Raw genomic sequence first — 17,931 nt, forward strand, 5'->3', positions numbered from 1 at the left:
TTACTTTAGAGCAATGTCAAATGAAACATTTGGAAGAAACTGATGGTGTAAGCCTAATTAGGCAAAAATAATATTACCAACTACCTTTAGAAATAAACTTGAAGCCGAGGAAACTTCTGTCTTAAAGTTTCTTTTGCACATATTCAATCTTCTACAATCTTCTCCTGTTTGTCTAAAGAACTTTCTAAATAGACCCAACGAGATCATCCTGGCAGTCCTAAAAGCATGGAAAAGAAAAGCAATTTTCTATATTTGAAATTCTGGGCAAGCTTAAAAAGTACAAGTAAAATCACTGATTAGCCACTTTGCCTTGTGTTTCATAAGTGCACTTGCCAAAGTTAGCTGTCTGGGATGTTTTCTTAGTACATAGCTTGGTGGTGGTGCCTAACCCACCATCCTGAGGCAGTCGGCTTCCTGCCAGGGATCAGATTCCTTCAATGGTTGGGTAACATGGGGACTACATTATCAAAAGTAGTTAAAATTTGGTTTAGACTAAGGTCAACTTGTATCTAGGTGTTTCTTCATAAATCTAAAATATGATCCAATAAATCCATCTAGTGATTGAATTCCATGGGCCACTATCATGGAAGTAAAGTCTCTTTTAAGTCAATACACCTATAGTGTTCCACTTTCAAGTGCTCAGTGGAATCCAAGAAGACTGCCTCCATGTTCAAGGTTCATGCAAAAGAAATTCAACAGTAGCTAGCAAAGAAATATTTTCCCTCTTTTAAAGGAAAAATTATTCAGTTAGGTGAGCTTAACAGAAATGCTGCAGGCAAATCTTAGATTTCATAAAAACCAGTTTGTGATGCTGTCAAGATGGTAGTTCTCTAGTCAGATAGCTTTTTTAAAAGGTTCCATTACCACCCTATCGGCCTGAATTGTAGAGTTGGGGAAGGGGTGTATCTATTTATGTAGTTTCAAACAATTTTTTCTCTTCTGAGATCTCTGAATTCACTTTTCAGTTGGTTTATATTTACAAGTTAGAGTTCTGTATTGCCAAAATGTAATAACCATCACCATCTCCACCAGAAGAGTAGGGTGAAAATCCAGGAGGTTATCACTCTTGACATAGGCAATGTAAATGGCACATTTGGGAGTAAAATTACAGCATAAATGAGGCTGCGGAGTTGCATGATGTGATGGCCCTAAGAGGGATTCTATACAACTTCTACCATCACCTCTTCCTCCTACCACTACCACTGCCATCATCACCCATCATGATTATGTAGCATCTATTACATGCACTTCAGTTATATTATTTAGTTAATATTTAAAATGCTATAAAAGGATCAGAAATATCCCCACTTTAAAGATAAGAATACCTAGGGTCAGAGTTGTAACCTGCCCAGATTATAAAGCAGGGGCTCCAGGATCAAAGAGCTATAGCAATCTTTGGGGAAAAAAAAATTGGAGGTATCACATTACCTGATATCGAACTATACTAAAAGGCTATGCTATAATAATCAAAACAGCATGTTACTGGCATAAAAATAAACAAATAGATCAATGGAAAAGAATAGAGAGTCCAGAAATAAGTCCGCACCTATACAGTCTTTTAACCTATGAAAAAGGAAGCAAGAACATACAATGGGGTAAAGACAGCCTATTCAATCGATGTTTTGGGAAAACTGGACAGATACATGCAAACGAAAATGAAACTAGACCACTTTCTTACACCATATACAAGAATAAACTCAAAATGGATTAAAAACTTAAATGTAAGATGTGAAATCATAACACTCCTAGAAGAAAAAGGCAGTAAACTCTGACATCTCTCTTGATAATATTTTTTTAGATATATCTCCTCAGGTAAGGGACACAACAACAACAACAACAAAAATACAAATGGGACTACATCAAACTAAAAAGTTTTTGCACAGCAAAGGAAATCATTAGCAAAATAAAAAGACAACCTACTGAATGGGAGATATTCATCAATGATATATCAGATAAGAGGATACTCAAAATATATAAAGAACTCACAAATTCAATACCAAAAAGACAATCTGATTAAAAAATGGGCAAAGGACCTGAGTAGACATTGCTCCAAAGAGGACCTACAGATGGACAACAGACATATGAAAAGATGCTCAATGCTACTAATTGTCAGAGAAATGCAAATTAAAACCACAATGAGATATCAACTCACACTTGTCAGAATGGCTATCATCAATAAATCAGCAAACAAGTGTTAGTGAGGATGTGGAGAAGAGAGAACTCTTGTGCACTGTTGGTGGGAATGTAATTTGGTGGAGCCACTATGGAAAAAGTTAAAAATAGAACTACCTTATGACCTAGCAATCCCATTTCTGGATATTTATCCAAAGAAAACCAAAATACTAATTTGAAAGATATATGCATCCCCATATTCATTGCAACATTGTTTACAACAGTGAAAATATGGAAGCAACCTAAGTGTCCCTTGATAGAGGATTAGATAAAGAAGATATTGGACACATACATAATGGAATATTACTCAGCTATAAAAAGGAATGAAATCTTGCCATTTGTGACAACATGGATGGACCTAGAGGATATTATGCTAAGTGAAATAAGTCAGACAGAGAAAGACAGATGCCATATGATTTTACTTATATGTGGAATCTAAGAAATAAAATAAACAAAACAGAAACAGACTCATAGATACAGAGAACAAACTGATGGTTGCCAGGTGGAAGAGAGATTTGGGGCTGGGTGAAAAAGGTGAAGGGATTAAGAAGTACAAATTGACAGCTACAAAATAATCATGGGTATGTAAAGTACAGCATAGGGAATATTGTCAATAATATGTATGGTATCAGGAGGGTTCTAGATTAATCAGAGAGATCACTTTGTAAGTTATATAAATTTCTAATCACTATGCTGTACACCTGAAACTAATATAATATTGATGTCAAGTATAACTGTAAAATTTTTAACAACTGAAAAATATAACACTTGGATAAACAAATGGAATGTTTATTCACTTTTAATTATTGATAATGCTGAGTTTAAGTCTTTTGGTATTGGTTTTCTATTTGTCTCATATGTTCTTTGCTTTTCTGTTCCTCTTTTCCTGCCTATTTTTGGGTTGAGTAATTTGTAGTTCTTTCTTTTGTGCTTTGTATTGTTTTTTAGTTTAGTTGCAAATTTAGTTATTATATTTAAACTTGTTACTCTAGGTATTAAAAAGGCTTTAGCACAAATTATCTTACAGCAGTGCAAGAACTTTAGAGCTACCTCGTGAGCAACATTAAGAAGCTTATGGATATAATTGCAAATGCACATATTTTAGACCACTTGTTATAGTTCCTCAGGTCACAGATACTCTCTTTAGTATCTTAAATTCATTTTCCTCTTTGTGGTTGTTTGGATAATTTGTATTTACTGGTTCTCAAGTTCACTAAACATATTTTCCACCCCAGTCTATTGTTAAGGGTATCAAATAAATTCTTTGTTTCTAATAGTGTATTTTTCAGTTTACCATTTCCATTTTGTTGTTTCTTTTTTATAGTTATTATAATTATTTTATTGTCTTTCTCTGTTAATCCCAACATGTGGGTCATCTGTGGGTAAGCTTCTATTGACTAATTTTTCTCTTCAGTATAAATCACTTTTTCTGACTTCTTCAAAGGACACATAAATTTTTTTTTTGTATGACAGACATTACATGTAAAAAACAGTAAATAATATTTCAAACGAATAATATTTATCCTAAGAAAATAACACACCCTTTCCACTAGGTTAGGACTCTGAGTCTACCTAATCTCTACCTGAGCTGGTTCTGGGCTTTCTGGCAGTTTTAGATTATGTTCATTATTGGCTAATATTTTGAGGTCTGGATCAGTTAGTTTCCCTTAAGCAGTCTGGGATTTGAGCCCTGGTGAGACTCTGGAGACTTCTCTGTCTTATACTCTAGCTGCCGGCCTTCTAACCACGGAAGATTTCCTTTAGTTTATAGTCAGGCATCAACTTTCTGAGATGTTTAGGTGTTCTCTTTGCTCTTGATAACCTCCCCCAGATTTCTGTGCCATGGCATACATCTCTCAGCTTGTCTGCTCTGCCTCCAGCATTTCTTTGGCCATAGCCATGCATTTGGTGAAAATCCTATGCACCATGACGACTCACTCTCAGTTCCTTGCCCTTTGGTGTGCTCACCTGAAGACTTCATGGGGATGAACTAATATTGGGTATAAGACTCACCCTGTGACTGGGACTTCTCGAGATTTTAATCTGTTACATCAGCTCACATGTTGCCAATGAATGTTGTTCATTAAAAGTTTGGTTGGTTTCTCTTTATACTCATCTGTCGATTTTACTCCCCTTCTTGCTGCTCTGCCAGGAATGAAGCACTCAAGAGTATTTTCTCTCCTAGAAAGGGCTTCTCTCTTCTTGAAATTTAGTTTGTTTAGGTTTTTTTTTTAGCATATTCATCTTTTTGGATAATTTTCATAGTTCATCCAGCTCATTTTCATTGTTGGGAGTAGGAGCAACAGCCTCTTGTGACTTTCTTCATCCTAATTAGAAGTGGAAGTCTCTTTCTCACTTCTTTTGATCTCTTTCTTGTGTACCTCAAGTTTTATATAGTCATGGGGCACATAATGATGTTTCAGTCAATGACAGACCACATCTATGATGGTGGTACCATAAGAGCATAATGGGGCTGAAAAATTCCTATTGCCTACTGATGTCCTAGCTGTCTTAATGTAAAAGCACAATGCATTACTCACGTGTTTGTGCTGATGCTGGTGTAAACAAACCTACTGCACTGCCAATCAAACATAAAAGTATAGCATATATAATTATATACAGTACATAATACTTGATAATGATAATAAGTGACTGTTACTGCTTTATGTATTTACTGTTTTATTTTTACTGTTATTTTAGAGTGTACTATTTCTACTTATAAAAAAATTCTGCTATAAAACAGTATGCCATGTTATTGCAGCAGCAGCTTCTTACATCTTGTGTTTACAGTGTCTCTTGATTGTATCAGTTTTTCTTTTGCTTGACTTAATCTCATGTTGTTTAATAAATTTAGTGTAGCCTAAGTGTACAGTATAAAGTCCACAGTAGGGTACAGTAATGTCCAAGGCCTTCATTCACTCACCACCCACTCACTGACAAACCCAGAACAACTTCCAGTCCTGCAAGGTACATTCATAATAAGCGCCCCATACAGGTGTACCATTTTTAAAAATCTTTTACACTATATTTTTACTGCATCTTTTCTATGTTTAGATACACAAATACTTACCATTGTGCTATAACTGCCTACAGTATTCAATGCAGTAACATGCTATATAGGCTTGTAGCCTAGGAGCAACAGGCTATACCATAAAGATGGTATATACCATGTAGCCTAGGTGTGTAGTAGTCTATACCATCTAGGTTTGTTGAAGTACACTATATGATGTTTACACAATGACAAAATTGTCTAATGATGAATTTCTCAGAACATGTCCCATCATTAAGCTGCACATGACTGTAAAGTCTTCCTCCTATGGCTTTATTTGAGAAGTTAATTATAACAAAAAGGTCTCAGAAATATCATCTGTGCTATCCTTTCTAAAGAGATAACTACTGAGAATTTTTTTAAAGAAGTCCCAGAAACTGTCTTCATCAAAACATGGTAGATACATTGGCATCACAAAAATCCTACTGAAAATTGAATAGCAACATATCTGCTTATGTAATCTGGCATGTAGAATTTAGAATTTTGCAGATTGGAAGCACGTATCAGGGTGAAGGGTCATAATATATACAATATATCCATAATATATGAAGGACTTAATGGGGGATCAGTCATCTATGTTCAGACATAAGATTTTGCTTCCTTGTTTCTATCGCATACCTTATCCTGGGCAGGACTTAAGGCATAGTAAGCTATTTTTATTCCCATTTTACAGATAAGTCCTGTGAGATGCAGAGAGACAGCATGATCACACCAAGTCTCTCACTGTGCAAGGAGTAGAGGGAGAACCCAGGTTCCAAATTCCTGGCATTGCATCCATTCCAATACTTGTTCATTTCAACTGTAAGGCCCAAAGTACTAATCAAATGTGCCATAATATCCAAGGGTGATAGTTAACTTTTTATTTGAAAATCATTTCAAAACTACAGAATAGTTCAAGGAACACTCAAATATCCTTTACTTAGGTTCACATATTGTTAATTAATAGTTTGCTACAGTTGCTTTGCAATTTGCTATCTATACATCCATCCACGTTTTTTTCTGAATCATTCAAAAGATATTGCATATATTATTGTTCTTTACCCCTAGATACTTTAATTTGTATTTCCTAAAAGTAATAGTTCCTTACATAACACAGTACAGTTATATCAAATAAATTTAACAATGATAAAACAATTTTTACCACCCATATTCCAACTTCGTAAATTGACCTGATAATGCACCAAAAGCATGGTTTTTCCTCCTGTATAGGATCTAGTCCTGGATAGTTATTGCACTTAGTTGTCACAACTCTTCAGTATTGTTTAACCTGGAACATTTCTGTAGCCTTTATCTTTTATGACATTGATATTTTTTAAGAATGCAGCTGACCCCTTCGATAACCAACTTCCAATGCTACCTGAAGAAGGCCACTGCCCTCATGCATGGTTAGTGGGAATAAAAATTGCTACGACCTTTCAGAGTAGCAATTTGACAAAATGTAGCAAAAGCTAAAAAAATATCATTTTTGACCCAGAAACTCCAAGTCTTAGGCTCCCTTCTAAGAAATAAAGAGAGAATAATTTATGTACGAAGATGTTCATTACAGCATTGTGTATAAGCAACCTAAATGTCTAATAACAGAGGATCAGTTAAGTGAACCATGGTATATTCACACCATAGGTACAATAATAATGATAAAAAATCAGATGGGCACATATCATTTTCATAATAAAAAAGCAAAATTTATTTTTTACAAATAAAATGCATTATTTCACCACACACACACACACACACACGCACACACACGCACGCACACACACGCACACACACGCACACAAGGAAAGAATACAGCTGGCCCTTGAACAAAAGTAATGTTGTATCTTTCTCAAGTTATCACATCTAGAGGCATATGATGTCCATCTGCCCATTGCTGATGACAATAATTTTGACCACGCAGCCAAGTTGTTACCTGGTTCCTACATTGTATACTTATTATTTTCTCCTGTATCTAATAAGAAATCTGTGGGGAGACACTTTAAGGCCACAAAATAGCCTGCTCCTCCTCAAGGACGAGTTTTTATAAAAAGTGACCTCTACACGGTAAAAGAAAGCTTGGTTTCACTTATTATACTTGAATAAGCTCCATGTCCATTTTAACGTCTGTTCATATTACATTAGTGTACACATTGGGTGTTTATTAAAAACTGTTCATTAACTGCTCTCTAGGTACCATATGAGCAATCTGATTTTTAAATCCAACTGGTATCAATGCCCTAATTTTTGTTCAATAAAAAGACGTATCTTTTTAGGCTACAGAAGACTTTAAAAATTAAATGATATAACTGAAAGAACATTTTATAAAAGAAAAACCTGTAAAAGAACCTACTTCTGTTTATTCAAATTATAAATGGATTCTGGTTACAATGATATCGATTATTATCCAGCCTTTTTAAGCAGTAAGATTTTGAGGTGAGCTTTATTTCAACTTGCATTAAACATAGTCAGCTTACATAAAATGTTCAAATGGCCAGGTGGATTTATTAGTTTCTGAATTTGGTAACAAGCACAAAGAAGACAATTTTTGGAAAGCAAGACAAATTAAAAAAAAGAAAAGAAACTTTTTAGAAATATTTTTTAAATTAATTAAAAAAAAATTTTAAAGATGCCTAGTTTCTCATTTTGCTACCATGGTTCTCAACATTATGTGAGATTATCATGCTGAACAGTTGTGCCACCAATTCGACAAGTCTTTAACAGAAGTCAGGAAACCAGGAGGACAGGCCAAAGGTTTACTCTTTTAAAAAGAATATAAATTTTGCCCTTTCTCTTTTGAGCCCAGCTTCTCATTTCTCATCTATAACTTTGTCTTACTTACGATACAATAAAATTCCAGCCTTTAGGACAGAAGAGATGGGGGTGGGGGTGTGTGTGTGCGCGCGCACGCGTGCATGTGTGTGTGTGTGTGTGTGTGTATTCAATAGAATTCAGCAGCCAAAGCATTAGTGTTTGGGGATTTTTTTTTTTTTTTTGGAAAGCATTTGTAGCCACAGGCTCAAAGGAGAAAGAAAGGGAGAGGGATTGACTCTCTGTAAAGAAGGTCAAAAACATAATTTACAAGTGAGGCAAGAGGAACAGCTGTATCTGTTGACCTAATCAAGACTACCAGCTGGAGAATTTACCAGCAATATGAAAAACACATCCACCAGATGTCAAGCAATGCAACTAGAGGCCAAACGTCTTAGGGTTCAAGGCAGGACTCCCCTCTCTTTACCAACCATATTTCATGTTAAATAGTAAGGTGTCTTCCACAGGCAACCAGCAGGGATAACAAGAACATTTCAACACAAGGGACTTAATAATATGACCATACCCCACCAGATTGGCTTCAGTATTAAGGTCCACCTCATACAATGTTCTTTTGTTAAAAAGCAATTTTAGCTCAGTCAACATGTAAGGGGTGAGAGAAACATAAACGGCTGCAAGCCATTCTTGTGCAAGGATTCTTGTGGCTTATCAGGCCTATTTTATATTTGGGAACTATTTTGTCATTGAGAAGAAAAGAATGTTCTGAAAATACTCGAATAACCATTTTCCCACTCATTCTTAAACCTATGCTGTTCAACACGGTAGCCACTATCCACATACGGCTATTTAAACATAAACTAAGTCAAATTTAAAATTCAGTTCCTCAGCCATACTAGCCACATTTCAAGTACTTAAGAGCCACATATGGCTAATGGCTATCCTGTTGGGAAACACATTTCCATCATCACAGAAAATTCTATAAGTTAGTGTTGCTCTAAACCTGTAAATCCTCTTTAAAATGGGCAGTTATAATTTCCTTCTCTGTAATCTATGAAATAAAGCAATCTTTATTCATACTCTTATGAAACAGGTCTGCTGATACAATATGAATCTTGTATTAGGTGAGGGTGATACAAAGAGGAGGGGGAGCTCAGTCCTAGTTTCACAAATGTAAGCCAATCCTTGTCTAATGAGGTGCTCTCGTACGCCGGACTCACAGAAGCCCTGTGACGCTGCCAGCTTGCTGGATCATGTGCAGAGGCCAGTCTGAATGGGTGTTTCACGACAAATAAGCAATAAACTACTCTTTCTTACATGTATCTGTAATTTGTTAATGATTTAATCTCTATCAGAAAGTTTATATCAGAAGTTTCTTTACTTATATTTTCAAATGTGGAAAATAAATCCTGTCCTTTAAACAAGAGGCTGCCTAACTTCACGGCTTTGAAAATGAGGTATTTTAATGCCGAGTAAACATCATGTGCCACAGCTATTTCTAAAAATTTTATGAACAAGAAGAACATGAGGCGAGTATAAAATAAAATCCACAAATTATGTTTCTTACTCTAAGCCAAGCAACTCAAAAGGGGCTGTGTGGGTGTTCATGTGATTCTTGGGACTCGCTGAAGGATATGTGCCACGGTCCTTGCCTCTGCCCACGAGGACACCATGCCAGGGCATGCCAGAACACACCGGAGCACGAGCCAGGTCGTACTTGCAAGCACATCAGCTACCTCTGCCCTCACACATGCAGAATGCAGTCCAGGCACTCGGCTTTCTTTGCCTTGGTTTCCTTTATCTATTCCAACACTCCTTGCAAAATCACCCAGTCATGTCGGCCCATCAGCTTCACTCCCATTTTCTCTTCCCAATCCCACCTTCCTCTTTTCCAATTATTCACAATGGACAAAGAAGAACGAGATGGGAAAAAAAATGTTTTCCTAATCCTCCCTGCTTCAGCATCAAAGCATAAAAAAAACGGCAGATTTTCTTTGGGATCATTACCTGTTCTTAATCAAATTCTCGTAAAAATCATAGACTGCTGCCCAAAAGAAGCTGAAAACATTTATGTGTATCAGCTTAGCCTGTTAGAGGTTTACACAATGGCTGTGTGGTTTACAGGTTACGTCCCAGTTTTCCCGCTTACCTTGGCTTTCCCATCCTGGGCTGACATGTACCCAACACACATGCTCTCCGTCGTGTGGCTCCAGAGAAATTCCACTGCCACGGAAGAGAGCACAAATAGGCACATTCAGATCACAGACGGAAAATAGATCTTTGCTTTTTAACAGAACAGTTAAAGATAGCTTTATACTTCACACTCAGTTCCCTACTTTCCATTTGCTCCTTCATAAATGTCAAGATGATTTAGTACTCAAAACTGTGTAATACCATTTACTGTGAAATGAAAAATGTATTTCTTTCTTGTTAAAACTTATGATTATTACATGTAAAATAAATGCTCTTCTGTTTGAAACTTGTAACATTAAAGACACACATGCACGCGCACACACATTCATACGTACAGTACACAGTGATTTAGTAAATGTAATATTCCATAACGTAGTTTCCTTTAACACACACACACACACACACACACGTCCGCGTGTGTGCGCAAGTCTTGGTTTCTAAATACCATTCTGCGTGAAAAGGAATCAGGATTCCTTAGAGAAATGTCAATTCTAGGGCTGGGGCAGAGAAAACATCAAATGAATCTGGATACTGTTGAATTGTACACCTGAAACTTACTGAATGTCATTAACCAATGTCACCATAATAAAAAATTAAAAAAAAAAAAAAAAGAATCTGGAACATCTTGTGCCAAAAAGTAAGGAAGTACTCAAAGAATGATGAGGACTTATCAAAAGGACCAGCGGTCAGGCTGAAGGGGTTCCCACTAGCCAAATCTGTCAATCTAAGTGTCAAAATAAATAATAATAATAATGAATTATCACCACGGAACAAATAAGAACCAATTAGCCCATACTAATGCAAACAAATAAATTAATAAACAAACGGGAGAGAAGAGAAAGCTCTTCCCTGCAGGAAAATGCCAACTAATAAATACAGAAAAAATAACAGAGTTAGTATACCATCATGGTCGCTAAACCTAGTTGGTGAAAATTTGAAGAGGAACAGGCTATTTCCATAGTCTCAAAGTATCTCTCCATAAAATTCTTATTAAAGGGGAAAAATGCAAGTTCACTGTGGAGAAACCTGATGAACTCCACTTTAACTAAATGATCGACACTAACAACACCAATTAAGGGACAAATCAACACAATGTGCCTCCTGATAAGACACCCTGAGACTCATCACTACTTCTGCAATATTCTTGCCAAAACTGCAGAACCAGAATTGCATGAGGAAACACCACACAAATCTGATATAGGAACACTACTAAATAACTGGTTTGAACTCTTAAAAAACATCAAAGGCAAAAAATACAAAGAAAGTTGAGAAACTGTTTACATTTAAAGGAGACAAAGGAGACACGACAACTAAATGCAACATGTCATCCTGGACTGGATCCTGGACTGGGGGTGGGGGCGTGTTATAAGGAACATTACTGAGATAATTGATGGAGTTTGAAAAGGGACTATGGATTCGATAATAGTTTGTATTAATATTATATGTTATGATTTTGATGTCTGTATATGATTTAGAAAATGACCTTGTTCTTAAGAAATATACACTGAAATATTAGGAGTAAAGACCCCTGAAATCTCCATTTTGGTCTTAAATAGTTCAGAAAGAATGTACGTATGTGTGTGTGTGTGTGTCCACGCGTGTGTGTGTGTGTGTGTGTGTGTGTGTGTGTGTGTAAAGGGAAGAGGGAGGGAAGGAGGAAGTAAAAATGGCAAAATAAATGGGGGAAATGAAAACAATAGGTGAATTTGAATAAAGGGATCATGGGTGTACCCTGTACTATTCTCATAATTTTTCTGTAAGTTTGAAATTATACCTAAATTAAGTTAGAAAAAGAAAAATTCACAAACATACAGAGATAAACACAAAAACTGGTTACCTTTCAGTACATACTTTCAAAATTCTAAGTTTTTTTAAAGACATTTTTTAAGTTTTGAGGCACTTCTCGAACAAAAATTTCAAAAGTCCCTGATAATAAAACTGCATTGCTCAACACTAAACTCTCTGGGTCCCAGGCCATCCATCTGTTTATATCTCCAAGCTAATTAAGCCTGAAGACAAGTGTTTGAGTTGAGACACAACTGTGGGATCAGTGATCCTAGACTCTGAAGGTTTTGCCAGACATGTGGGGAAGAAAGAAGCAGTAAGGGGCAAAACTGAGTTCCTCAGATACGTGGCTCATTCCCTCATCATTAATTAATTATCAAACCTGCCAACCTGCTCAACAGACGCTCTACTGAAGAGTGCAGGAAAACAGTGTCACGCAACAAAGCAAGTTCTCTTCACCAGATGTTTTTTCTTCCTCACACATCTCCTTTGAACTTCAAAAATCTTGAAGTCCAGAGCAAGGTCTGGGATATTCTAAATTGCTTAATAGAGCAAAGGCACTGAAGTCTTACTGAATTTCCCTAAAGCTGTGACAGTGCACTTGTATTCATAAATACAAAGTTAAGATATTTCTAAAATTGTAACTTCTCCTTACATCCCAAATGTTATAGTAGTTAACTGCTCATGAATTAGCCAAGAGAAATTCACAGACATATAGTCAATCTAACCATGAAAGTAAAGGATAAAAACGCTGCATTATATTTCTTTTTAAAGACACAATTTTGATTATTTTAAACTGTATTATTACCTCTAAAAATATAGCCTGCGCTAAGGAAATATAATATATAACAAATTCAGACTTACAAACAGAATATATTGGGTATGCTGACTGACCACATTAAATGTTTTTATATTGAAGGGTTTCCAATAAATTTTCTAGATATAGACTTTAGGAGTCCTTAAAGAAAGTAACTCAATGCCTAGAAATTCAGATTTAACGCTTTTTCACAAACAAAAAAAGAGGTACATTGTACTGACATTAATACCAACAATTCAAATCAGTTTATGGTGATCAGTTCAGCATATAGCTAGTGCAGGCTAGCTTGAGAAACTCAGCAGAAATTATTTACAATTTAAATTATAGAATATTTTTGTAAAAAACCCTATTTTATTTCTTTTAATACATGTCTTAATTTAACAAGTTATTTCTTAATCAAGGACTTCAGAGAAGCAGGAGAGGGAGGAACTAATATTCAGAATCTGTCATATGCCAGGCACTGTCTTCTGTAGAACTCAGAAAGCCTGGATGGGGAACCTGAGGCTCACGGAAAGTACGTAACACAGCTTAGGTCATTTTAGTGAGTGCGCAAACTGGAATTAAAACTGGACTTTTGGTTTCCTAAACCTGTGATCTTCCATTATTCTATTACTCAGCTTGAAAAGGACTTACGATTAGTGTTACATATTAAGAGGATTAAATTCCTTACGAATACCAAAAGACCACAAAACATCAAACACAAAAACGACTCTTAAATATTTCTTAAAGAAAGCTTTTAAAACTATAACAAAATCCAGAAGCCATAAAAGACAAGACTGATACATTTAACTATATTAAAAAAATGTTTATAGTATATTCTTTGCCATGTGGGGAAAAAAGGTCAAGGGATGAATGACAAACTATGGAAATATTTCCAATTCACAGCATTGGAAAAGTAATAATTATCTTAATATATAAAGATCTGCTACAAATCAATAAGAAAAAGACAAATATCCAAAGAGAAAGCAAAAAATATATGAACAAAAGGCAATATGAATGGCTCTATAACACAAAAAGATAGTCGACATTTTACCTACTCAATTAAGAAATGTAAATTAAAATCACAGGATAACATTATTCAACTATCAGGTTATCAGATATAAAGATTTAAAACAACATTTTTTTGTTAGCTGGAGGTGAAGGGAGCACTCTCATCTAATGACGACGGGAGTACAGCCATTTGGAAATACATTCTTGTAATTTATGGTAGTTATATAATGTCATCCGATCACCGAATTAGCAAATATGGCATTATTGCTCCTAAGAAAATACAGGGTTAGTTTCCTGCAAGTCTCTGGTAAAAACATTTTCAATCAATAAGTAATCTTATTTTATGTGTTTCTGTTTAAAGACATCTTATTTAATATATATTTCTCACAAGTAATTATATGCCATCTTTATAATAGCCAAGAAGAGTGTAACATTCTTCTGACACTGGATAACCTGCTCATGAATTTCTTTAGCTTTCGGCCTCACAACAATGCTGTCCCCTACACTCTTTTTATCGGCCATCATCTCACGAATCCATAAGTTTACTTTTTCAGCTTTTCCATGGCTTCATTATGCACCATGGATGGTACTTTAGCAGTTTCTGGAGGAGCATACAGATCGGTAAATTTCTTCTTCTTTATTCTGGATGTACAGTATTGTTGGTTCATTCACTTTGACCTCATGGCTAACGGCACTATAACTCTTACCTAAATGAAGTTTATTTAACACGTATGTTTTCTCCACAAGACACCACAACCTCCTTGCACTTAGGAACACGAGACAGCTTGGGGGCCATTTTAAACAGAAATCACCAACAAAAAAGCACAAAAATGTGACATGAAACAGACACAAAAAGGACACTTGTTTACAGTAAGAGAGCTGAGGCAAGAAGGCAGAGCATCACCTTTGTTAATCTTAGCTAGGAATGTATCAAGCAACTCAAACTGTCACCACTCTGCACATGCCCACAAATGACTGTGAAAGTGCCAGGAGTACTGATTTTGAGATTACAAATAAATTTCAGCAAGTAGGAAAATTAACAAATATGGAATTTGCAAATTATGGTGATTGACTATAGTTATCAAAATGACATACTCTTTGAACTAGCAATTATACTGCTAGGTATTTATTCTACAGATATGTCTTTAAATGTATAACATCTTTACAAAGACATGCATTGAAGTAGTTTTAATAGAAAGAAAATAGCTTAATTTTCTATTGGTGGGAGTATATTAAAAACCATGATACTCTATACAACGAAATACTATGTAACAACTGAAAACAAAGAAAGAAGCTCTACATGGGTAATGGAAAACTATCTACAATGTTCTTCAAACTTTTTAACTGTGAACCACAGTAAAACAATAACAAAACCAAAAAGCCTCACATATCACAATACACACATTTCTTTACTGAAATTTCATGAAATAATACTTACCATTTTACTTGCAATGCATTGGTCTATTCTATTGGGTTCTTTGTAGTCTATCCACTGCATGTAAGAGATTCAGCTTGTGACTCACTAAATTGACTTTAGACCTCATTAACAGGATATGCTCCAGTTTGAAAAAACACTATTCTGCAAGATATATAGTTTATCTAATATAAAAGACAAAGTGGAGAATGATATATAGAGATGGTGCTGCCATTTTTGTTAAAGAAAATAAATGGGCACCATGGACGAACATGTTTGTAAACAAATGGATCTCTCTGGAAGATCTCAATATCTTAGGAACTGGCTACAGCGGCTGCTACTACAGAGGGAACTGGTTGATTCAGGGAGTTGAATGGAAGGCAGGCTATTTTTCACCATATAGCCCTCTCAAACGTCTGAATTTTGTCCTGTTTTTATTTATTTTCTGTTTTTGATAAATGTCCCTAGGAATCTCAACTACTCTGTTAATCTATATTATCTATGAAGGATTAACTTCTTCCCTGTTTAGTTTATGACATTCTGAACTACTGAAATTAGATGTAATGGGATGTTAGCATATGTATTATTGTTTTATTTTTATTATTATGACATTCGTTAATGAAATCCAGTGAGTTTCAGATGTACAATTCAACAGTAAGGCATATATATATTGCATTGTGTGTTCACCGCCCAAAGTTAGATTTCTTTCTGTCATCACTTATTTGATCCCTTTTACCCCATCTACCTCCCTTCTCTCCCCATACTCCGATATTCTCTGGTAACCACTAGTCTATTGTCCAAGTGATATAAGCTGGACAAAAAAAAGTTGAAAACCACATGATATCACTTATATGTGGGATATAAACCTAAAAACAACAAACAAATAGGACAAAAAAAAAAATAGAGACTCATGGACGTGGACAACAGCATATATTTTTAATTGTCCTTCATGCGAATGCTTTATTATGATGTGAAACTGATCTAATGCTTTCAAATTGTTTCATGTCTCATGACTAAAACATGATCAAATATTATGAAGGGCCATGAATAAGTCCCTATTTCAATTTCTACTGAGCACATGTATTTAGAGAAAAGCCTGTTATAGTCGAAGAGCAATCAGAACAAAACTAGTGTTTATTTCCATTAGAAATTTAAAAAGTCAAAACCTTTATAAGTTTTTATAAATGAGTAGAAAACATTTATTTGCCTCAAAGGGAAAGTTTATCTCACAAAAACTTTCAAAACTGTTTAAGTTCTGAATTATAATTAAAACCCAGCGAAGAGTAGTACAAAGTTGGCTCAGAGAGAAAAAATATTTCAGCGAAAAATTAATATTTTAGCAAAAATTAATTAGCATTTCTTACCATCAATGATATCTAAAAGTATGTAATTTGCTTTTTGATTCTAGGAACTAAATCTGAAATTGTCCCAAACACAAAAAATTAAGTTACAACAGTATTAAAAACGATTCTAATAATACTGCAAATCAGGCAGATGCTATATCATAGTATCAGGATTTTTCCACGTGTAATTACTACATATAGGGGACCATGAACTCAAGCAACTCATAAAGTAAATGAATAGCCTGGAGTGACTGGTCTGAGCCTGTGAAAGTACTATGTATAATAGCTTTTGGTGTGCAAACTGAAGCACATTTCCACTTAAAGAAGTTCCTGGACTTTTGGTAATGACAACATTCCTTTCCTAGTGGCTGGTGACTGTGACTGTTTACACCTCAATTACCGATTTGTAAAGGCTTTTATTTTTTTAAGAAGCCAAAGCCCAGTGGTTGTGAGGCTACTGGAATAGCCCAGACCATGAAAAGATCTCCATCAGAAAACATGCAGAACACCCAAAGCTATGCTAAAATAATTTCCTGAATGGGTTTTACTGTTAAAGATGAGCACAGGAATTTGGCAGGATTCTTCTCCACAAGGTGACTTCACAACACAGCACATCACATCGCATCACACGAGCGTAATGTGAAAAAAGGTTAAGACTGCTGATCTGTTCCACTGCTGGAGAATGTGTTAGGTGGGAATGTGCTCCCCATGTGTCCCACAAGAATGACAGGTTAATGACATTATAGGTATATTCAGAATGGATTTGTACATCATCTTTGAGGCCAGCCTTTCTGGAAAGTTATATCTAATGCTTTGCGACAAATCAATTCACCTACGGGTATAATGCCCGAGAGCGGTTCTACTTCAGTCTTAGTGTCCCTCCACTCTAGGAGAAAGCCTTTAGTACTTATGCAAGGCTTTGCCTCCTAGTGACATTTAAATCACCACCTCTACCGATTAATATTAGAGCTGCAAGCTACCCCTTGTATGATGCTGTTTCCCTCACCTCCACCCCACCTCCAGAATACCTTTTTCTCTCTCAAAATGATTCAAATGACACACTGTTTAAATTAAGTCAAACTAACTTTCCTTGCCAGGCTTCCAAGCAAGTTTTTTTTTCTATCCTAACGGTTTCTCTTTTCTGACCAGAGAAGCCCTCCGCCACCTCCACCTTTTTTAAAATGTTGTTCTCCAATTGTTAACAACCCCCAGCTGCACTGGCTCCCACATCCATTTAAAACCTCTCTGTCTGGCTTCACATCTCAGGCTTTCTTGCAAGGAAAACAGAACTCTAAAATCAGAACTGTCTTGGGCTGGGCAGTTGCCAAGTCAGCTGCTGCTCCTTAGCCTTGGATTGAATCGCTTACCCTAGGACATTTTGCACAGTGTTTAAGTTACTCCTTATTGAATAAAGATAAGTTCATTT

General features: G+C 35.7%; 1 protein-coding gene across 1 annotated transcript in view; it reads right to left on the reverse strand.

The window, feature by feature from the left end:
- Positions 1 to 17,931, reverse strand: part of TASP1 (taspase 1) — a 238,758-nt gene that overhangs the window by 18,703 nt on the left and 202,124 nt on the right. The window contains exon 13 of the mRNA XM_011370299.2: positions 10,113 to 10,186. Within this exon, the coding sequence (XP_011368601.1) occupies positions 10,113 to 10,186 (74 nt within the window). The remainder of the gene's footprint in view (positions 1 to 10,112; positions 10,187 to 17,931) is intronic.

The sequence above is a fragment of the Pteropus vampyrus genome, unplaced genomic scaffold (assembly GCF_000151845.1).
Source record: "Pteropus vampyrus isolate Shadow unplaced genomic scaffold, Pvam_2.0 Scaffold7, whole genome shotgun sequence".
NCBI lineage: Eukaryota > Metazoa > Chordata > Mammalia > Chiroptera > Pteropodidae > Pteropus > Pteropus vampyrus.